This window comes from Vulpes vulpes, chromosome 10 (genome assembly GCF_048418805.1).
Source record: "Vulpes vulpes isolate BD-2025 chromosome 10, VulVul3, whole genome shotgun sequence".
NCBI lineage: Eukaryota > Metazoa > Chordata > Mammalia > Carnivora > Canidae > Vulpes > Vulpes vulpes.
In genome coordinates, this window is record NC_132789.1 from 20,883,511 (window position 1) to 20,907,144 (window position 23,634).

Consider the following 23,634-nt stretch of genomic DNA (forward strand, 5'->3'; position numbering starts at 1 on the left):
ACCAAGAGCTAAGGATGAGTGTGCTCAGAATGAGAAGGGGCGTGTGGCCAGGGATCCAGCCGGAAATGAGCCTGGGACAGCCTGGTCCAGCTAGAGGGTCTGGGTCTTAAGAAACAAATTCTTTATCTTTAAAAAAGCAGCCCCAATTATATACTCTTCTTTAAAAAACAGGAACAGAAACAAGATAAGTATACATTTTCTTCTTTGCTTTATTCATTTTTAATAATTTATGCTGAGTCCTGAAAGTCAAGGCTCCCTGAAATTCTAGGAAGCAGAAGTTTGTATACAAAGCAGACTTGGCCCTTTCTGAGCAACTACGTTGGAAAGGAGTGTGTTTTTACTTTTGGCAGATGCTTTCAGAATCTGTCCCTGTGGCCCTGATCACAGGGTGTCCCTCCACCGTGGTGCACTAGCACCTCATCTCTCTCTCTCTCTCTCTCTCTCTCTCTCTCTCTCTCTCTCTCGTGAGTGGGCATACATGCTCTGAGCCACTGAGGATTTCAGCTCTGGCCTCAGCCTGGAAATGGAAAAGGAAAGGAAGGTTCTGTGAACCAAAGGACCCTAAAATCAACATATGCTTGTAAGAGGACGCTAAGGGCAGCCGGAGAACCTCTGTGTTTCATTGATTTGCTAAAGTCTTGGGGGCAAGTGCCTCTTCCAGCTCTTTTTCTTGTAAATAACTTGCCTGTTAACGATAATCTATCCAGTACTTCTTTCTCAGGCAAAGTAGCAAGCAAATCAAGTTTATAAAGAGATCTGTGCTTTTGATTGACAAATGTGTTCCTTTCTTTCAGTCAGATCACTCACCTTTCTGCCACGGAACTGTAGCTCAGAGGCATAAAATCATTTTCTTTTGCTTATTTTCAGAGTGTGGCCTCTAAGCTCAGGGGGAAGAATGAAGACTTTTGAGTAATAGTTTGGAGGAGAAATGCTATCATTAAGTGTAATTTTTATTCCAGTGCCTCTTAAAGGCAAAGTTGCCTTAACTCCCAGTGAACTTCACATGCCTCCTGAGCTCCATGCTTGCACACTTACTTGATGGAGTTGTTACACTAGGTTTGTGAAAGGTTGGAAGGTTTGTGGAATGAATGGAAAATTCAGCTTCCTCTCCCCTCCGCTCATCTCACTTTTCAGATGAATTGAGGGTGGTTAGAAACCACCCCCTCCCACCAACCTTTTCCCTTTTAATTGTTTCTAAAACTACAGCAGTGTAACTTCCTACTTTTGCAAATAGAATTACCTCGCCATCATTGAGATTCTGTTTTGTTGTTGGATCTTTTCGTACTTTAAATAAAACCCTGTACATATTAGTTTTTCTTTGGCAAAAATGTAATGAAGATGGTGTAAGGGAACGGCTGAATCTTAGTAGCCCCGGGGCTGAAGGTAAGAACAGTGAGAACAATGGTGGGTCTGGGTTGCTTAATATCATTAACAGACACTTAAAACAACTAACGAGCTGTCTCTAAAGGATTTTGTACTGTGGTCCGGTGATCTTCCCATGTACAGTTAGGATACTTCTGAATCTGTGGCCTTGCTAAGTATGTTAAATCATAACTATCTTGATCTCTTAAAATAATAAGCTTCTTGATTGCGACCAAGATCTCTACAAGAATTTCCCCTTGGTGATCTCCGAGCGCTGGCAGCAGGAAGTAGCAGAAACAGTTTATGAAGCCGTAAATGCAGACACGGATAAAATCGAGGCCAGAAAGAGAGCTAAAAATAAGCAACTTGGACACGAAGAAGGTAAAATAGCCAGCATGTCTCAAAATATTTTCAATGCGATGAATTTTTTAAAAATTCTTGCAAAGCTGAGAAAGTATATGGGTCATAAAGTACTTTCCAGGGGTGGCAGGGGGAACACCATAAATAGTTTTGTGTGGCTTGGAAAAGCTCAGTGTAATATTTCAAAGTCCTCAGTCAACATATAAATGAAGGTGGTCAGCAGTAACATGTCAGTGTGTCCTCCGATCATGGAGCATTTAGAGTGAGTTGGCCAGTGAGGACTGAATATTACCGTGCCAGGAGTAGGCCTGGCTTCGTGGACGTGTGACCTGGGCCACCTCCTGGCATACTGCACTGGCTTGAACGCTCTGCTGTTACTGTCTTGATGTTCTTAATCATTTTTGAAGGGGGCCTGCATTTTCATTTTTCACTGGGACCAGCGAAGCATGTCATAGATGGCTTTGGGGAGGGACTCAGCATGCATGTCCCTTGTCAAGAGCTATAAATCAATATAATTACATTTATTTTACAACCAGCATTAAAGAATTGTGAAGCTGCATTTTTATTTACGATATTTGAGTGCCCTGTTGGGATTTCCAAAGCGGAGTACATAACATCAAGTATTAAACTAGTCCGCCATGCTTGATTCACCAGATGTTGTCGCTCTCAATTTTTGTAAGATTTTATGAATCTGGGATATTTAAATGTATTGTGGTTAATGACCATGATGTCATTTGCTTTACTTCTAGGCAAAGACTTTTTGAGGTTAGCGTTATATAATAAGAAGGACTGTCCAGAAACAATTTCATTATGTTAATAAGTTGCTTGAATGGGGGCAGTTTGGTGCAGGCTCATTGGTCATGTTGATCAGTTCCTGGTAGCATTTATCATCTGCTCAGAAATGTGTGCCTAAGCTCAAATGGATTCTTCCTTATATAAAAGCTGCCTGAGTACCCCAAGGGAGCGGCACGGCCCCATAATTGTGCTCACCTCCACTCAGCAGGGAGAGGAGTTTCATTTCTAAGCTGTTCCTTAGAGAGCACGTCCATTGATATCACTCCGGACTGTTGACCATAGCAAAATTTTACATGGGAAATTACCTCAGTGGTAATTTGCTCTGGGGAGGGCCATGATGTCACTAGAATCTTGACAAATTGGACCCAGAAAAAAATAGGTATACCTTAATGACCTTGTTGAGGTTATCCTTTTAATTAGCACCTCAATTAGAGCACCTAGCAAATTAATGAATTTATCTTCATATACAAGCGATTGATTTGGGCATCTGTGGATCTTGGTTGAAGATCTCAGGAGTCATCTTATAGAACAGTACAGCCTAAGCTTAGGTCTCTGAAGCAAACCTGCAAGGCATCTGTCTTCCATATTCTTTAGCCATACAAACACTTTCCCATTAAAATGACAACTCCAAGGAGCCTACCTGATCACCTCGTCCCCCCTCTCCTTGGTTCTTTGCCCTCCTGTATGTGGCACAATGTAGGTATTGCTGATCTATTTATCATCTGGGTCTCCTAATAGAACGTTAGCTTTCTGAGGGCAGGAGTTCTGTCTCTGGTCATATAGCACTGATGATTGCAGAGTGCCCAGAACATGTCCAGCAATAGACATTCCCTTAATAGCTGAATGAGGGAAGGAGTGAATGAATGATTTTAGCATGATATCCAAAGGCTTTAAAGAAAACAAAGCCAGCCACTTCAAATTACCTTTAAAAAGAGAAAAAGGAGAGATAGCACTTCACTTTAACAATATGATCAGGACTCAACATGAGTGCGAATTAGCTCGGTCTATCTACCTAACCATATATTTGAGGCATAAATATAACTGAAGGAATAAACAGTTTTGAGCCTTGTGTTACCTTGGCTGCTTCATAAGCCCCTTACTGTTATTTATAGGATTGAGAGGAGAACCCCAGTCCCACATAAAGACACGGATACATTGAGCATTGTTTGAATGAGATTTCTCTCTACTCTCCAATTCCTGTTATTACACATACTGAAAAAATAGTTTGGGAACAAAGCTCTGCCCTCTCTGTGTGATAAGGGACCATCACAGATGTATCAGAATGTTGAGAAACAGCTATTCAGTATGTTAGCAGAGCCGAAGAGACCTCTTCCGATCCCCAGCTCACCTGTGTCTCAAAACGGAAATAGTGGTTTGCGTGACGTGTTCCGTTCATAAAAACTTGATGTTTCCAAAGAGTGTGTAATTCTTTCTTGTTTGTTCCAGAGAATAATGTAGACAACCTGTGTCCGAGCCCATTTAATTCGTGGTTATATTATATTCCTCAGATTACGCTCTGGGAAAGGACTGTATCATGCACGGGTACATGCTGAAGTTAGGGAACCCATTTCTGACTCAGTGGCAGCGTCGGTATTTTTACCTCTTTCCAAACAGACTTGAATGGAGAGGAGAGGGAGAGTCCCGGGTAAGTTGAAAATGGTCTTACCAGCATGGACTTCCAGCATACTCGATGTCACATGGCTCTTTCAGATTGCAGGCGTGGCCTCTAAAGTATCCCGCTAAGCTGTGGGTATCTATTTTAACTTGTGCATATGAGATTTTGTTATCCAAACTTCAACTTTTAAACGTAGAGCCAAGGAAGGATTCTGTAACATCTCAGAATAGGATGTGAGGTCAATACAGGTTTGAAGAAGTCCAGAGAAAGTCAAGGAGATCAAAAGAGGGGGGAAAAAAAATCCAGGACTTTGGAGTCAGACAGAGGTGCTTCAATCCAGAGCTCAGAGAAGATCTGACATCTATAATATGGCTAGATGGTTGTAGGTCCACCTGTGCTCAGTCTTCCCTCATGTGGCCTCCCCTCGTCAGGCTCAAATCAACTAAGTGATGTAAGCCGTGACTCTGGGCACAGAGGTGAGGTTGCCAAGCCACACTTCCTTTGGTCTCTGTTTTGTTGGAAAAGTGTGACTTCCATACCATAGGCAGGAAGATACCTCTCCCCCCCTGAGGTCCTTTTCTCAAGGGCTAATGTTTGTGAACAAGATAAGAAGAAATTTCGAATCTGCACTGTCCCTTTACACAAGGCAGGCAGCATTTATTAAGCGTCTACTGTGTGAGGAGCGGAGGGCTTATCTAGAGGTAGCAAACCAAGAAAAAGGTATGCTTCTCTTCTTGGGGAGGGAATGGCTGGTCATCTGGGGCCAAGGAAGCAGGGCGATGGTGGTTCCAAATGTCAAAACACAGTCAAGTCTTGGATATGTCAGAATATTGCCTGTCAGTTGTTGGGTGGTGAGAAGTATAGAAAGTAGTAAGCTCTAATCTTGTTTTTTCTGACTTTAGAATGTGTTTTTAAATCCTCATTGGTAAAGAGGCACCTTGGGTGGCTCAGTTGGTTAAGCACCTGAGTCTTGGTTTTGGCTCAGGTCATGATCTCAGGGCTCCTGAGATTGAGCCTTGCTTTGGCCTCCATACTCTGCAGAGTCGGCTTGTCCCTCTCCTGTCCACTCTGCTTTTTTCTCCAACCACATGCTCTCTTTCTTTCTCAAATGAATAAATAAATAAAAATAATAAATCCCCATTGGTAAAGCTGATATTTAATTATGAGTGATTGCTACTGCATGGCACATTCCTTTCAGATAAACAAGACTTCTCACCATTATTAGTGCCATGGAAGTCACTTTCTCAAACTAATACATCTAGGCTGTGAATTGCTATTAATAAGTTTCTTTGAGGGGGGCTCTTGAGTTGTAACTCAGGTGCTGGTAAGTATTATATAATACATAATATTATATAATATAGATTGTATTTTACAAATGTATAAACTCAGCACCCAAATTATAATTCATATATATTATTATTATATAATGTATTTCCTGGTAATAAGTGGCCCTGGGCATATTACACATTTACAGTTGATCCTTAAGTAACACGGGGGTCAAGGGTCTTGGCCCCTCACACAGTTAAAAACACATGTGTAACTTTTGACTCTCCCAAAACCTTAACTACTTGATAGCCTGCTGTTGACCAGAAGGCTGATAACATAAGCAGCAAGTTAACACATAATTTGCATGTTACATGACTTATATACTATATTCTTACCATAGAATAAGCTAGAGAAAAGAGTATTATTAAAAAAATCACAAAGAAAAGAAAATACATTTACAGAATGGAACTGTATGGAAGTGTACTGTCTTTATGGGGAAAAAAAAATCCCTGTAGAAGGAGACCCACACAGTTCAAACACATGTTTTTCCAGGGCCAGCTGTACTCTGCTGCCTACTAGACAGTCACCCTGGTGCACGTTGAAAGGAAATTACTTCACTTTTAGGATATTTGAAAACTTAGGAAATCTGCCCCTTTTTTTAAGACATCAGGTATGATAGGTTAGCTTGGTTTGAACAGTCAGCATTCAGTGTTCTGTGTGAGAGATACCTAGTGTATATGGATGGATGGATGGATTAGTAGGTATCAGTCAGGAAACAGAAAACGTGAGCATTTATGACAGTGTTGTTCTTCATTTAGGAGTCCTGGAGTATTTATCAAAAAAAAAAACATAAAATGGTAAGGTCCTCATGACTCTATATCATTCACCTCAAGCATTCATGTTATAGACCTAGCGTGACCATCTTTTAAGGGTGTCACCTGTGTTTATAATATCCTGTTGATCTTTTCAAAATATCATTAGCTCACAAGCCAACATTGCCAGACCTTTCCTGAGCTGCCACGCCAGAAATTTAGCCATACCCCGTTCACACATATAAGTCATACAGCACTTTTTTTTGTTTCCTCACAACTTGGTCCATAGAATTCAGACGAGTGTGCAACACAGAAAGGACACGTGCAAGTCACAGCCATTCAGATATCAGTTCTGTTGCCAAGGGAACAGCTGTGCTGTTGTTGTACAGAGACATTCCATTCTTTGCCATTTCCTTCGAGATGCCATAATTTGAATTTTGTGCATGTCCCTTCATAGCCATTCCCTCTCACTTCTAGAATATCATCAAAGAGAGGAAAAGGCTGATTTTTTCTTTTTACTTTTTCCAAGCTGATAGTTTTCTGTATTATTTATTAGTTTAACTTAAGAAAGGCAATAATGTGAAGTAACTTATTTTTTTATTTTTATGACTAGCAAAATTTACTGACGATGGAACAAATTCTGTCTGTGGAGGAAACTCAGATTAAAGACAAAAAGTGTATTTTGTTGAGGATAAAAGGAGGGAAGCAATTTGTCTTACAATGTGAGGTGAGTTTTTCAGTTTTTAAAAAAATCTTCCCCCAAGTGAAAGTTAGAGCAAATGTATTCCTACCCAGTGAGGATGGCCCCCCAGGTATGGAGAGCTTGAATCCCTGCCTTTATGACTTAGCAGGGAAGCCCCAGGGTACAAGGTGCTCAGCAGATTATGGGTCACTTACAGAAGTGAGTGGCAGAAAATGGCACGAGAGGAAGTATGTGGAATAATCTGAGCCCTGTCTGGAAGCTCTGCCTGGTGTGTGGCATGGGCCTGTTTGTTAGCTCGTCTCCCAATTCCTATCTTTCAGTATGTTGGTGTTTGAGGCTTGGATGTTTAAGGAGACACAAGATACCAGTGACTTCTCTCAGGGAAAATGCCATCTTCCTCTCTCCAAAGTTCTATTGTACCCAAATTTAATTCCTTTGGGGTACTGTGGTGTGTGAGGGCAGAGAGTGTAGGATGTGGGTGTGTATAGGGGGGACGTGTGTGTGTGTGTGTGTGCATGTGGGGGGTGTGCATGGAGGGTGCGTGTGTAGTCGGAGTGGGTGGGTGTGCATGGGTGTGTGTGTGTGTGTGTACATGTGGGGGTGTGGGTTGCATAGGGGGTGCATTGTAGTGGGTGTGAGTGCATGTGCATAGGGGAGTGTGTACATGTGGGGGGTATATATGGGGTATGTGTGCATGTAAGTGCATGTAGGTGGTTGTAGGGTACTGTGTATAGAGGTGGGTCAGTGTAGGGTGTGTGAGTGTACATGGGAGTGGAGGGAGTGTTGGGGGTGTGTGTGGGGTGTGGGTATGCATGGGTGTGTATATGCACACATGTATATATGTGGGTGGTTGTAGGGTACATGTGTATGCATGTAGGTGGGGAGAGTGTTGAGGTGTGTGGGGTATGTGTATGCACAAGTGCCTGTGTGGGTGGTTGTAGGGTGCATGTGTGCAATTAGATGGAGGCAGTTTGGGGGGTATATGGTTGTGTATGGGTGTGTGTGTGTGTGTGTGTGTGTGTGTGTGTGCACGAGAGCATATTTAGAGAAACGAGTTGGAGATACCCAGAATGTGTGTCAGTAGCTTCACCACTACATTGTACATGTGAAGGTGCTTGTTCACTAGTCAGAATTTCTCCTTAGACATTACCATATAGACTTGAGTTGTTTTAGGGATCAGAAATCAGAGGCAATCTCTGAATGGATCACAGGTAGTGCCTCTTAGGGTGGGGGCGAGGGATCCCCGCGGGGCTTGCCAGCTGTCCTGCTCCCCGGAGGGGGCCCTGGAGGAAGCCCCCACATGGCCCGCAATTCAGCGGAGCGCCGTGGGCCAGAGATCTGGGTGGTGTGCTCCTTGCCAGAGGTGAGCCAGTCATGCCCATTGCCACTTGTCCCTCTGTATGTCTGTGTAGAGTGACCCTGAGCTCGTGCAGTGGAAGAAGGAGCTGACCGAGACCTTTACGGAGGCCCAGCGGCTGCTGCGCCGCGCGCCCAAGTTCCTCAACAAGTCTCGGTCCAGCGTGGTGGAGCTGTCTAAGCCTCCTCTCTGTCACAGGAGCAGCAACGGCCTCTGACACCTGGGACAGGAGGGTGCTGGGGAGATTGGGCCTTTCAGCCCTTGACATGGAGCCTTTTGGAGAAGTCTGAGGGTCAGAGGTTCTGTCCACTTGTTCCTGGGGCCCTTCCACGGTGGGGAGGACCCAGGACACCGAGGTGCTCCTAATAGGAGCTGTGACTGTGCTCGGGGTCCGGGACTGGCCTCTCAGCCTCCAGTGCCTCCTGCGCATCACATCTGTCTCCGCTTGAAACTACTGAAGAAACAAAAGTTCTTTCCCTTTGTTCCCCACCTGTTTGGGTGGACATGAACCTCCAAACTTGAAATGATCCCTGCTTATCACTTCAGTTTGTATGTCTGATATCAAACCTATCTTAGACTTGCCAAGTGGGAGTGCAGCCCCTGATGGCATTGAGGCTGGACGGCCCGAGCACTGCCCTGTGGCGCCTATGGGGCTCGCACGTGTCCACTCCAACAACACCGGATGGGAGGTCAGCCGTGCGCTTCAGCATTGACTTCCTGAGGCCCCGGCCTGCGAGCTGAAGATACTTTCTGAGATGGTTGCACGTGGGCCCCCACTGTGTGAGCGGCAGCATCCAGGTACCTGCCCGCCTCTGACAGGGAGCAGAGGTGGGGAGTCATCCGTCACCGAAGGCGTTCAGCAGTGGGTCGTTGGAAGGCTTTACAGGGATTCCAAAGGACAGGCAGTGGGGTTTTAACTTTCATGGCAACAGTGATTTTCAGAAATTGTCAAATAAACAAATTGCACTTTCACATGTCTGGGTGTGCACAGACACTTGGGGGTGAGTCTGTCCTGGGCCCTGACAATAAGCAGTTTTAGGATACAGTCGTTCTGGTTCCTTCTGCCTATCCTTGGGACACATATCCGTAATGGATGCATAAAGGAAGGAAAGAATTGCTCTGTTTCACGTTGTAGTATAATTTAAAATGAATTTTATTGACAAAAGAATGCGGAAGAATGAATGTATTGAAATGAGTTAACCGTGTATGTTGACTTTCATGTTATCCTCCACCGGTCCTTAGTGAGTGGTCCTTGGCCCTGGGTGGGTCGTCCCACAGCGTGACAGCAGTGGAGCGGGAAGGCCGGTTGCCTGATCCCTGGGGCATCTTCTCTTCTCTTCTCTTCACAGTCTGTTCTCCCACAATGCGTTCTGCGCCCTTTTCTCGCCCCCAATAAATGCCGGGCTGTAAGAACCAGTGTGTTTCCCAGTGAAGTCTCTCTGTCATCAGACTAGAAACAATAACAATAATTTTTAAAGTCCACATATTTGTCTTATTCTTAGTGCAATCTTGTTGTATGTTTCTATGTCAACTACTAACAATATAAATAACTTAACATCATCATTATCTGCATCCTGCCCTCGGTATTTTTAGTGGCTCCAAATCTCTGTGCACTGTGTTCTTTGAGAAAGTGAGGACTTCTTAATGAAATTATATTTTGAGAGTTTGGAAGATAATTACTGAAAGTTTTTATATTTCATAAGAGTCGCTTTGGAAAAGAAATCTGGAGGTCGACTCTCCATCTCAACTGCTAGCTGAGGTTTAAATTAACATCCACGTTCTACTCTATTTCCAGTAGAGGAGGACAGATGCACTCTTTACATGCATCCCCCTGGTTTAAAAGGGAAGAACAGTGTTCACATTCTGCTTTTTAAAAAACCAAAACCAAAAAACCACTAGCAACAGAAAAGTAGCTGTTCCTCGTAAAGGGCGAGCACCTTGCGGCCGTGGTTAATGACATTTGTCACTGCTGTCACCCCCTCCACTGCCAGCTCCCATCGCTCAGCATTTGCAGGTTAGAAATTGCTGTGTCCCAAGCTTCTGCGGGACATTCGAGGCTGTCCTGTCAAGAAGGGCACAGATTCCTTCAGGATCCAGGCTTAGCGTCTGCCATTTCACACCTAGGACATTAGCCAGGCCAACCTGCAGCTCTTTGAAAGATAGCATTTTTGCTCTGGAGTGGAACATGAGGTTGATCTGTCTTTTAGAAAGGAAACATAAATTGGGAAATATCCTGAGAGCACTTTTGCCTCAAACCTAATTTCCAGTGTTGGCGTCTTGTGTGGCCAGGCTTCTGCCTACACTTGTCCCCGCAGCCATTCTGACAGGGCCAGCGTCTCTGCTGCCAGACGGAAGGCACTTCTGGGACCCTTCTGTGCCAGCACGTTGTGCCTGCATGGCCAGCGAAGGCCACTGGTGTAGAGATCTTGGTATACTTGGCTATTTCAGAGAGTTTTAAGAGCATTACATCATTCTTAGATGTTTGACCCTCCCTACGTTTAGAACATTAAAAAGGACAAAATTCAGCACACACTTTCTCATTCAAAGAAGATAAACTTGATACTATTTTTGTAAAGCTATAATGTCTTGATTCCATAAATCAAGGGAATTAATAAAGCAAAGTCTGAAGACTCTAAGATGGCTTTGAGCTGCTATCCAACATAGATGGAAGAAATTAAAAACTTTAATGACGCCAAGGTTATTATTTTTTTAAGTTAAAATATTCTCTCTGGTGCATTTGTCCCTTCATGGCATTGGGAGTCATGGTTTTTCCCTCTACTATCATGTCAGTATGATTTTTCAGCAAAACTTTTAGAAATTAGCTGCTTCGCCGCTAATGCAAATGTCTCCCCACTCATGCCTCTGATTGGCCAATCTGCACACATTACAGTTTCAAAATTTGTGTGGAAAAAGTAGGGCCAGAGGTGAAGGAAAGCAAACATCCTGCCCAAGAAAGGCCACCACCGCCACAACACACAACCACAAGATCTAGCCTGATGTGTGATTTGAAATATTCCATTTGGATACTAGAAACAATTGTTTTAAGGCCCTTACTGGCCATTATAAAATATCCTTTACCAATTGACAGTGAGTTTTAACTCCATGAAAAAGATCAAAGTGTGGTTTTTCTCTGATGATTTAAAAAATTTCACTTGGAATTTGTAGTTGGGCCAGTTCAATACAGTGTTTGACTTTTCAATGGTTTTTCATATCAAGAAGAGAAACAAATTCTCAGAGTCGGACCTTTTTCACATTATGTAAATCTGTAAAATGTACTTTGAAATGTGCTGATGTAAGAGAAGACTTACTTTGTAGGACTTAGTCATACATAGATTTTTTTTTCCCTCAGTAATTTTTTTCAGGGAAGTGTTTCTGGGTCATTCAGAGATGGCTGATGACTCCTCCCCACCCCTGAGGACCAACTCGTTTGTGCCCAGAGAGGAGGTGGGCTTCACCAGAGTCTGTGGCAGGTGGTGTCTGGGAGTCATGGGCTGTAGGGATGGTTGAGCGAGTGCCAGCCAGCCAAGAACAGTGGTAGAAATGGGGCGAAGGAAGGAAAGCATTAACTTGCAGGTGAAAAAGCCATTCCCTTTACACCAAGCACCAAGGAAATAAAGTTGGCTAATTCTTTTCCTCCTTACAATGGGAGTTGAATAGTAATTACCGTGAGATATAGTCACTTTATTTTCAATTAGAGTTGCTGAACTTATGGATAGGCCATCGGCTTTCCATCAGGGCCCTGCACACCCTCCAGCACCCTCCAGGAAGGCACCCAGCACCCAGAGCTAACACCTGTCTGTGTGTGCCTCGCAGCCACCGGGAGGGCCAGGCACAGGATCTGGGGCCTGGGGCCCTGAGGCCAGCCGCAGACCTCATCGCTCATCCCCTGGAACCGCAAGAAGACCCCCAGAATAACAGCACATTGCTTGCTGTTTGAGCCATGCTCACTTGTAGAGTGAGCTTTAGCCGTTTAAATTTTGAAAACGTTTCTTCCTAAAGATCTACCATGATTTTCCCTCCCATGAAAGGTTGACTCCAGATGTCTGAATTAATCAATTACTTATAAATTCATATGAATATCAAATTTTTCTTTTTACCCAGGCCACATTTCAAAGAGGTTTTTATTTTCTTGTTGAATTTATGAAAACCGAACTCTGAAATGATACCATTTCCTCGTCGTAATGTTAGATTTCTTTCAGCCTCAAAGACCAATAGACCTGCTTTTTTATAGCTGAGGGACAAGGATGCCTTCCCCACCTTGCCTAATGCCCAGCCACTCACTGACGCGGCCGGGGGGCGCTGATCGGTAAATGCAGCACCCCAAATGTTAAATTACCTGTATTTAAACATACACATGTACTCCGTACAGAAAATGAGTTAACAGTATATGCATTTCATCAAAAACCTGCAGAAACAGAAACTGTGTTTTAAAGTTTCAGCAACTCCCATTCTTATAGTAAACTCTCCTATACACCACAATCTCAAAACCATCTCTGAAAACTGGTAACTCTGCTTCCATATTTAATTTCGTCCTAATATAAAAACGTCTTTCATGTAAGGGTAGGGAATGGAGAACTATTTCTAACCATGCACTCATAATTACAAAAGGACTTGAAATTTAATTCCCCATGTCTCAGTTGATTATATCCCAGGATGTATATATTATATGTGGTTTATAAGCTAAACACTGGCCATTTTTTTAAGTTCTATTGTAAAATCGTATTTTTCTATGTTTTAACTAATCACAGTAGATTTGGCTTTTTCTGAGTAACATAAAGATTGCTAAACGACATATATTAAAAAACAGAGTTCTATTTTAGCACAAAAGCATTTTATATTATTTATTGAATCCTTACATTTGTTGCCATCAGAAACATTCCTTCTTTCTGCTCCTTTTTATTTGTATAGTTTGTTATTTAAGGAGACGGCAGCCCTTTCTGTGTTTCATAAAGTGGAAAAGATGCGCACAGCATTATTGTGGGGCGAACATCTCCCCTCACTGCCATGGACTGTTTGCAACAAAAGCTCACCCTCTGGTCTGTGCTGAGACGTATGCGCTTCCTGGGCAACATCTGACAGCCACCTTGCCGAGAAATACTGCTTTCATCTACCTCTTCAGAAGGTCTCCTGCTTGTTGACAGGCACCCCCAAATGCTTGCTTCTAGACTGGCTGCATTATCAAAGAATCTCAAACACATTTCGGCGGGGTTCCCTCTTGATGTCAATGTTAAAGCCACAGCATCGTCTAAGCCAGCGGGGCAGGTAGATAGATAGCCCTTCTGCATCGTTCTGGAGCCCAGAACCGCCTGCAGAGCATCATTTCCTACTCTGATTGTGCCAAATCCCTGGAATCCGTCCTGCCATCGCCAGGAGATTCGACTGTTGCACCTGATTTATCAAGTACTAAACGGGAGGTCGGTCCTCAGCACTTGTTACAAGTGGCCAGCCGTGATTAAAAACACCCCTTCCAGGAGGAGCGCATTTGAACGTAACCACCCCCACTCCTTGCTGTCTCAAAATGGTTTGGAAAATGGGGTCCTAAAGGCTAATGCCCTCGTATGTGATTAAATCTTGGCCAGAGGCCCTATTCTTGAGTGGACGGACCCTCAAAGATTTCTGTGAGCTAGGATGGATGACCGGTCTCTGGGAGAGGGGGTTCCTCCTCACGTGTTGACATTTCTCTCCGCCCTGTCTTCCTCACTGGGTAGCCATCAATGTGGCAACATATTCACTATATTCTTGGCAACCTGTCACACCCTTTAAGAAAGAAATCCGTGTTCTCTTGCGCGTTGCCCTACGAGGTGAAGCCGGTGAATTAGGTATTGTCAATCTAGATGTTGTACCTATAAAATGATCATTTGTCTTGGTGTCTCTTTGCATTGATTGTGCCAGTGGAAGTTTCTAGCCCTCTCCTAGTACACACTTAACTAGTGCACGTTGGAAGTCCTATCCTTCGGGAGACGCCGTTCCACGCCTGCGGTCACCCACCCTGTGCGGGGCACGTACTGTCATTTGGTATCACCGTCTTTCACGGCTATTTTGGAGCAGCTAGGCTGGTTTCTTCTGTTGATAAATTGCTTCTATAAAATCTCAATAAAAAGGCTCTGTACAAAGATACCTACTTGGGTGTGCTGTCCTTCCCACCCCCACCCCCTCCAGTGAAAACCTGCACTTCTTTATCAAGCTGCTGAGATATCAGGAAGTGACTCCTTTTAAAGAATCCCAGTTTTGAGGACAATTCATGCAGAGACTGATTTTATAAAGAGGAAGGGAGAGCCAGCCTGCATTCCTTCGGATTTTGTGGATTGTTGGAGCACAGCCCACCTCATGGTTTCGGGGGCTTGGAGGCCCAACTGCCTGTGCCTCCTGCAAGACATATTGTAGGGAAAGAGCCAGTGACAGCCCCTGGGGTGAGGGGTGTCCATCTCCTCCCCAGTTAGCCTAGGCTACACCGCCCCCCCCCCCAGCATGCTCCCAGGGTGCCCTTGGACTCCCTCAGGGAAGTGCAAACCCCTCGCTCTCCATCCCTGCTCTCTCAGAGACCAGCTGAGAGACCCCGGGGTGCATGTCAGTTTAAACCAGAAACCCAAGGAGGTGGTGACCCCGGGATCCCTGCCGCCTGTGCAGACCTGCCTGCTTGGTGACCGTCGGGTCTAGGGTAGGCTGGGTATTTCCTGTCCTTGAGCTGGAAGCCCCTTCTGTGTCGCCCTGGCTCAGGAAAGAAGGCAAGCAGGATTGACTCATGTAGCTCTTTGGTTTCCCTGGAATGTGCTAGCGTCTGCCAGCTGGAAAACCATTTCTCTGAGTAGTTGACAGGAGGCCGACTGTGGGGTGGGTGGTCAGCTCCATGGGCAGAGGGTGGCGGCGCAGTGGAGCCTTTGGTCGGATGTGCCACCTCACTGAGAGCCAGTCCCCAGAGCCGCTGGAGGCCTGTCCCCCCTCGGGGCCTGGAAGGGGTCAACCCTGGGCACCCCGCCCAGCCGGCCTCTGGGGCAACTTGTTTGCTCTGCCGTTTTCTTGCCTCTGAATTGTGAAAGTTGAGTTAGATGAGCCCGAAGGACCATTCCAGCCAAAATCTCCAGGTTTCCAACTAAAGGTAAATGTGAGGGGCTTAGGCAGGACTTGGGAGCAAAAAGGAAGTGCCTGCCGTGTCCCATGGTTGCTCCCACGTTGCCTCACGGATAACTGCTACCCAGTTCTCTAAACCTCACCCTCCCAGCCTTCCTCCCCAGCCCTTCCTTCCCATTTCTGGCCCTATGTACGTGATGTGGACAAGAAGACAGGAACCCAAGGCCTTCCCCTTCCTCAGGCACCTGGGATGGGAACCGCCTAGAAGAGTGTTTCTCAGCCCAGCATGTCTGGGGCTGGTCATCTGGGGCGCCAGCGGGGCCATCCTGTGCCCTGTAGGATGTTGAGCAGCCTTCTCAGCCTCTACTTGCTGGATGCCAGTGCATACCCCCTACTAGCCAGTCTTGACAACCCAAAATACCTCCAGACGTTGCCACACATGCCTTGCGGGGAACAAAACCGCCACCAGTTGAGGACCCCTGGTGCTAATGATGGGACATTCTCAGTGTGTTGGGGTCAGAGTTGGGGCACGGAATCCACAAAGGTGAGAGGTTGTTGCCGGGGTTAGTGGCCAGAGCCCTTAACTCCTGGGCGGTTGCGTGGACCATGAGCCCTGCCATGTGTTTGTTGTGGCCAGACTCACTGTGCTGCCAGGAAATGAGCTTGACAAAGTGGTATTGAAGGTAATGCCAGCCCTGAAGGTGGAGGAGCAGGTGTTAGTGTTAAAATTCCAGGGGGCGGCGGGAGGCGAAGCACTTGGCTGGCTCGTTTGGTTAAGCGTCTGGCTCTTGATTTCAGCTCAGGCCGTGATCTCAGGGTTCTGAGATTGAGCCCTACGTGGGACCCCGCACTGAGCATGGAGTCTGCTTGAGATTCTTTCCCTCTCCCTCTACTCCTTCCCCACTTTGCATGCACACGCTCTCCTCTGTCTCTCTCTCTCAAATAAATAAATCTTAGGAAAAAAAAATGCAAGAAGGGGATGGGTTCTTCATGTGGCCCAGGGCTTCCTCTGGTACCTCTTCATTTCTTTCTTCATGTCAATGTATTGGACAGATTTTTCTAGACAGCGGGTCAGATCCAGGAGATGCAGTGGGGCTGGGGACATGAAACACCATGCGAGTGAACTTCCCCCTCATCTCAGCATCGACTTTGCCCACGGCTTTGGCCAGTGACTGCAGGGGTGAGCGTGGGAGCGTTGTGTCCAGGGGTAGCAGCCCTGGTGCTGGATTTGGTCACGAGTCCCTCTATCTTGCCAGGTATGGCATGGATGACCTTGGCCAGGGAGTCTGTGGTGGACAGTGCCACGTGATGTCTGGATCCTCCTTCAGTGGAGGACTTCTTATCTGTGCTCAGGCGGCCCTCAGCCGTCTCCCCTTGAGGGAGGCCTTAGCTACGGAGAGCACCACACCCTTCCCAGGGTGCCCACATCCAGTGACTGGTTGACACAGAAGTACAAAGGCCCCGGCCATCTTGGTCCCAATTTGGGAACACAATAGGTCACAGTGGGGTTTCCTGAGGCTATTGGGGGCCGTCGTCACAGCTAGACATTTCCCTCTGTCCAATGCTAATTTCTCCATCCTTCCATAGGTGTAGATACCAAGAGAACTCCTTAATGAACTTCTGTTCATTAAATTCTCAGAGTCCACTTCCCCCAGGAAACCAGGCTGCAGTGTTCGTCCCGGGTGCGGTAGGAGAAAACAGGCGCTGAAGTAGGGTGTGGGGGCTGCATCACCCACTGCCCGCTTGGCCCTGGTCACAGATGGGAATCGGTGGTAGTAGGTGGAACATAGAAAGCCCCTAGTTCAAAGAAAGGGGCCCTTCCAGCATTCAAATTTGCAACAGGGGTGAGTGGGGGTGGCACCCCAGTGGGAAGGGATGCACTGGCTGCTGTGTCCTATCGAGCTGGGAAAAAAATTGCAATCTAAGAGCTGGAACACAGAAAAGGAGCCTCGTGCACATGCTCCCAGGAAAGATAAAACTTTAAGGCTGAGAGACTGATTTTCCATAAATGCCTGATTTACAGAAGACCGATAGTGTTGGAATTTCCTTGGCTGATGAGGCGTTGGTCAGAGGTTGTCCCCTCTTCCACCTTGGGACGCTTTGCCAGAGGTGTGAACCGGAGGTGACGCAGGTCCTGTTGGTCTCCCGAAGCAGGCTGAGTGGACCTCTGTGTGGCTGGATTGGTGTCGTCTGTCTGGGGAGTTTTCAGAGCTGGTGTCCATTTGTCATTGATTTTAACAGACCCTCACAGAACAGCCCCTTCTTTACATTCCTGCCCATAAATACAACCTACCCCAAGCCCTGGACCCCACCCCCACTCCACCTGCAACCCGAGACTGTTTGCTTGGCCTGAACTGCAATCCTTCTGCTGTTCCTGAATAAACATATGCACTTTGACATGCTTCCGTCTACGTGTTTTTTTAGGGCAGCAAAGCGTTTGAGAAAAGTGGGAGAGAGGGAACCCTGGACGGTGGGACTGGGTGGCTATTGCTAAGCCTAATGAATACTTTGGGGAAAGATCGTAAGAAACACAGAGGAATCAGTTGCCAGCAGAAAGCAGTGTGAGTCAGGGCCTTGTTGGTGGCTTGCAAAGAGGGCCACATCCCGAGTGGGAGGGAAAGAAAACGGGGAGCAGACCCAGAGCTGAGTCATCAGATCAGATGGGCACCGAAGGTGGTCAAGCTCCGGGCAGGTCTGTCTGCTTTACCAAGGCACACCCTGCTTGGGAAAGAGTGAGACCTTGTCACACGGGAGGGGGACACCCGAGCAGAAGCCCTTGCAAATCTCGGATCTCCAGCTTCCTCTGACCCCTCCAAGGCGGCAGCCGTGTTCTACTCCTTCCTACGATGACACAGCGTCCCCCAGTCCCGCTGGCCTGAGGCGGGTGCAGTGGCACCCCAGGGTCCCATCGGGGGCTGCGCCTCCACACTCCTGGCCACCAGGCCTGCAGCTAGGGTGACGTCCCACCCTGCCCTGCTGGGAAGGCGATGAGGGAGGGGAGGGAGTCACAGCCCAGCACCAGCAGCCAACAGGCATGGGCCGGAGCGGGGCTTGTCGCCAGGAGAATGGGCCTTGGGGCCAGCCGTGGGAGGATGTACGCATCCGGGGCCGCTCTCCTGGGCTGCAGGATTGTCGCCCTGGCAAGGGCACCACAAGCCCGGCTCCTCTGAGCATGGCGAGCGCGAGGTGGGGGCTGAGATGCTACAGTTCCTGAGGTAGGCGGTGGAGGAAGGGATTAAAGAGTATAGAGACGTGGGCACGCCTGGGGCCTGTCCTGGGCAAGGCCGCGAAGCCCACCACAGGGCCCGAGGACACCGCAAGGCCGTCCCGAGAGACGGCAGCCAGTGCCACGCTAGGCAAGGCCTTCACAGATCTATGTTTGGTCATTCGTCATTCAACAAACACTCACTAAGCACCTACCGTGGGCCACGAGGGACAGGGACAGTCAGTGGCATCAGGATCCCCATTTTATAGACAGGAACCCGGAGGCCCAGTGAGGTGAAGCCACTTCTTCAAGATCAGGATGGGGCCCAGCTCCAAAGCCTGTGCCCTTCCCGACACCCAGAACTCTGTAGACACCCCACCTCCAGACCCTGGGCACCGGGTGGGCTTCGGGGGTCCCTCTACAGAGATCCCTCCCACCTCTACACTCCGGGCTGTCGTCTTCTGTTCACCAGCTACTGTGTCCACCAGAGATTCCACGAGCACCTGCTCGGTGCCTGGCCTGGTGCTGGGTGACCGGGATGAGCGGGAGACCACAGACTGGTGAGAGATGGACAGACAGACGTCTAGAGAATGCAGGTTGTGGGACTGGGTGCTGGGACACCTGCTCTGGTCCAGTTTCCATACATTTGGTTATTTATTCCATATACATTTACGGAGCACTTACTGTGTACCAGCCACTTAAAGAGACACAGACACAGAGAGTCAGTTCCCCTTCACCCCCTGGGGACTGTGACACACACAGGCACCGCGGTAGTCATGTGGGGGGGATTCTCATGATTGCCCCACAACACTCAGATGCACAGGACTTTTCTCCAGTTTATCAGCACACACACACACACACACACACACACACACGGTTCTCTGAGAATAGTAGGGATGATAGGAGCCCAAAGGAAGAGAGGCCAGGGCCTGGGTGATGGCATTCGGCCACCAGGAGCCAAGCAGAAGCAGTCACCTGGCTTGCAGTGAGATGGGGTGCCTGGGGCCCCCCGACTCTCAGGCTGTATGGAGATGATGAATAGAATGTGGGATCCAGCAACAAACGAGATGGGCCCCCAACAAGGGTCCTACTCAAAAAAGAAGGATGACCAGGAGGCTTAAGTCAGTCGTCCCAATAAAATATCACAACCGAGGGGCATCTGGGTGGCTCGGTTGGTTAAGTGTCTGCCTTGGGCTCAGGTCACGATCTCAGGGTCCTGGGATGGAGCCCTGTGTTGGGCTCCCTGCTCAGCCGGGAGTCTGCTTTCCCCCCTGCCTCTGCCCATCCCCCACACCAGTGCATACACACACACACACACACACACACACACAGAAATAAAATCATTAAAAAATAAAATATCACAATCCACCCCTTGGCCATTTTGTGGATGCAGAACTGACCAGCTGCAGACGAGGCCGGTCTCGGGAGGGGCAACTGACTGCCCCAGGGCAGGCTCTCGGTTCCTGGTCTGGGTCCCAGAGGACCTACAGCCGCTTGGACTGTCCCTACTCCAGAAGGCCCAGAAGGGGCCAGTTTTGCGGGGGCCCTGGTAAGAGTGCCTTCACTTTCTTGTCCTGTCCTGCCACCTGGGGAACAAAGCCTGGAGACCTGGAGGCAAATGCTCAGCCCGGTGACAAAATATTGCTTACCAGGGCTGCCCTAGGTCATAGCGTGGGCAGAGCAATCCTTTGAGCACCACAGTTACCAGGGGAATGAAGCAGACATGCCAGGTGCCCTTGGGACCCGGTGCCCTTTAAGTCAACCTAACGGTCACTGCAGATTGAGGCTGGCGGAGACCCCCGGCCAGGCCTGGAGTCATTTCTGCAGGTCCACCCCAGCACGTAGGACTCACGGCCATGAAAGGATACGGAAGATTGAATAGGACAAAAGAGCACCAGCTAGTTTTAGCCCCAGGGGGTGGGTTCACGTCTCATAGTCCAAAGAAAATTTCCATAAAATTCCAATAAAATGCTGAATTTTGGGCAGCCCAGGTGGCTCAGCGGTTTAGCGCCGCCTGCAGCCCAGGGCGTGATCCTGGAGACCAGGGATCGAGTCCCACGTCGGGCTCCCTGCATGGAGCCTTCTTCTCCCTCTGCCTGTGTCCCTGCCTCTCTCTCTCTCTCTGTGTCTCTCATGAATAAATAAATAAAATCTTTAAAATAAAATGCTGAATTTTATAAACTTTATGAATTTTATAAAATGCTGGGTCTCTTTCTTTCTTCTTTCTTTCTTTCTTTTTTATTTATTTATTTATTTATTTATTTATTTATTTATTTATTTATTTTCTTTCTTTCTTTCTTTCTTCTTTCTTTTCTTCATTCTTTCTCTTTCCACCCAGAAGGAAGTACATACCTTGGGAATACATCGCCCCATCAGCCACAGGGATAGAACAACATGGACTACTGGTTAAAATGTTTTGTAAGAGAAGCAGCATGTGCGTTTGAATGGAATGGCCGTGGGCTTTGGATCAGAAAGATCTGGATTAAAAAAAGAAAGAAAGAAAGATCTGGATTTGAGCACCCGGCTAGCTGTACGGACTTGTAGGATGAGCTTAACCTGTCGAGGCCCTTACTTTTCTCCCCCTGGGCAGTGGACACGGTACTTTTTATACTTTACATCATCCTGTTGATGCCGCATTTAAGACCATGCTCCCTGGGTTTGAATCCTGCCTTTCCACCGCTTTGGGCAAGTTGGCGGACCTCTCCGTGCCTCAGTCTCCCCATCTGTCAAGCGAGAGTGGGGAAACCCCTGCCTCATGCGGGGCTGTCGGGAATAGTAAATGAGCTCAGCAAAGCCCTCAGGTGGTGTCTGGCGGGTGACGCATGTTTTCGTGCATTGATTGTTTACCGAGAGGCACCAGAACTGGCTCCAGCTATTTTTTCCAAGCGTCCAGGCGGAATGCAGAGCGGGGCTCCCCTCCTCCCCCGATCCCGGCATCCAGTTATCTGGGTGAGGCAGAGGCAGGAGCGTGTGGCCCGCCCGGGGGCAGGGATGACAGGGAGAATGTGCTGTCCCCTCCCCTGCTCCGCGCCACCAAATATGTCCATGCCGTCCGATGCCTGGTCAACGGCCACCCCGGGCGGCCGTCTCCTGGCCAGACCTGGGGCTCACCGGCTAATTTTAGAAATGACTTGTCGGCTCAGCTGCTGCCATCACATTGGCGCAGAGGGAGGGTGTGGGGAGGACGGGGAGGAGCAGGCAGGGAAGGGGATGTGGGTGGGGGTGTTCCTGACATTTCTCCTTCGCCCCTGCCATCCGGGCTTGGTGGAGTCTCTGCGCTGCCACCCGGGGAGATCTCTCGGGCCAGGGTGGTTCCCGTGACCCGTGGCCTCGTGCGGAGAAAGGTACCGTGGGACCAGGTTTTACGATGGGCACCCTGCGAGCCACTGGGCATAATTTTCCAGAATGTGCTTTTGGGGGCTGGGGCGGCAGTGGGTGTCGGGTCCTCTCCGGCTGCGCAGCCTCCGATCGCCCGAACGGGCCACTCACAAAGCACGGGTCTTTCGTGGAAGGATCTTAGAGCAAAATGCTGGGGCGAGCGGACTCTTCTAAGGGTCCCCATGGCCTGCCGGGCCCCAGCTGTCGGCTGGTCATTTTTAAAAATACACTGGGGGTCAGGATACCCTGGCTGCAATGTTAGCCGACACGTGTTCGGGGGTCAGGGTTCCCCTGCACTGCCAGCGATTCCTGCCGGGGGTCCCCGTGTCCGCCCCCAGGTCCCCCAGCCTCGGCCTGGGTGCTGGCTTGGTGCTGCAAGGAGCATGTGTGCTGGGGGAGGGGACGCCGTGGGGACAAAGGCTGGCGTCTCCTGCAGTGCTGACTTGATCCCTGGCCCCAGGAGGTGTTTTCAGTGGCCGTGGGTCACCGGGCGCCTGTTTGAATGGAGACGTTTCAGGGGCCCCCGCGATGGGGCCGGGAGGGGCCGGGAGCTAGTGCGAGGCCCGCAGCAGCTGCGGCGCAGGCCGGTGGCTCGGGCGGGCCCTCTGGGCCGTGCTTCTAGAAGCGGCTGCGGGAGGAAGCCCAGCCGGTTCCCAGCCCCTGGTCTGGCCCTGACCCACCAGAGCCCCAGGCGTCCATCCCCCAGGGCCTGGAAAACCGGGCTCTTACTTTCCCTTTGGGGCCGGCCGGGGAGCCACCTGCCCTGTTGGAGGCACTGGCTCCCGGAGGCTGAGCGCCCGCTCGGGCTGTGAGTGTGCAACACGGGGGTGATCTCTTGGACTGTTGTTCTGCTTCTGGCCCGAGCTGTGTGCTCTCTGAGTAATGGGTCAGTGTGGGCTCGGGGAGGTGAGCCCCCCGATGTGAGCTGGCTGCGTCGAGGCGGCTACAGGTGGGTTCTGGAACATAACAGAAACAGGAGGCCTGGGCTGGGGAGGGAAGGAGGAGGAGGAAGGGCAGAGTGGATCAGTCTCCTGACTTCCGAGGGGCTGCCTGTCGCCGATGAATAAATATTTGGTGCCACCTGCACACAGGCCTGGTCACCTTGAGTAGCCCAGCTCGGGCTCCGCTGACTCTGTGACCTCAGACAAGTCCCTCACCTGCTACAGTGTCCCCTTCCAAACCTGAGGGGGTTGGCTGCAGCTCTCCCCGAGCGGTCTTCCGGGACCCAGGCTCTGGGCCTGCACATTTCTCCAAATGCAGGGCATTGGCCTCACCTGCGGGTCTTTCTTTTTCTTTCTTTTTTTCTTTTTCTTTTTCTTTTTCTTTTTCTTTTCTTTTTCTTCTTCCTTTCTTTCTTTCTTTCTTTCTTCTTTCTTTCTTTCTTTCTTTCTTTCTTTCTTTCTTTCTTTCTTTTTTAAAAAGATTTTATGTATTTATTCATGAGAGACACAGAGAGAGACAGAGACAGAGACAGAGGCAGAGGGAGAAGCAGGCTCCGCACAGGAGCTCAGTGTGGGACTCGATCCCAGGACCCCCATCACAACCTGAGCTGAAGGGAGTTGCTCAACCACTAAGCCACCCTGGCGCCCCACCTGCGGGCCTTTCAAATGCAGATGCCCCAGCTTGCCTGAGACCTATGGAATAGTCTTGGGGACAGGAGCCCAGAAAGCCACAGATTTCATACCTCACAGGCCGTCCTGGTGCCCACCCAAG

At 48.6% G+C, this 23,634-nt stretch overlaps 1 protein-coding gene across 12 annotated transcripts in view; it reads left to right on the forward strand.

Moving 5' to 3' along the window:
• The window catches only part of GRK3 (G protein-coupled receptor kinase 3), a 129,091-nt gene extending 114,704 nt beyond the window's left edge, over positions 1 to 14,387 (forward strand). For 8 of the 12 annotated variants that reach the window (XM_072723087.1, XM_072723091.1, XM_072723095.1 and 5 more), the window contains 4 exons: positions 1,581 to 1,743; positions 4,026 to 4,162; positions 6,824 to 6,937; positions 8,326 to 14,387. In XM_072723087.1, the coding sequence (XP_072579188.1) occupies positions 1,581 to 1,743; positions 4,026 to 4,162; positions 6,824 to 6,937; positions 8,326 to 8,487 (576 nt within the window). In that variant the 3' untranslated portion in view covers positions 8,488 to 14,387. The remainder of the gene's footprint in view (positions 1 to 1,580; positions 1,744 to 4,025; positions 4,163 to 6,823; positions 6,938 to 8,325) is intronic. The other 4 variants (XM_072723093.1, XM_072723097.1, XM_072723096.1 and 1 more) reach the window with 1 other exon arrangement.
• Positions 14,388 to 23,634: the final 9,247 nt, after the last annotated feature.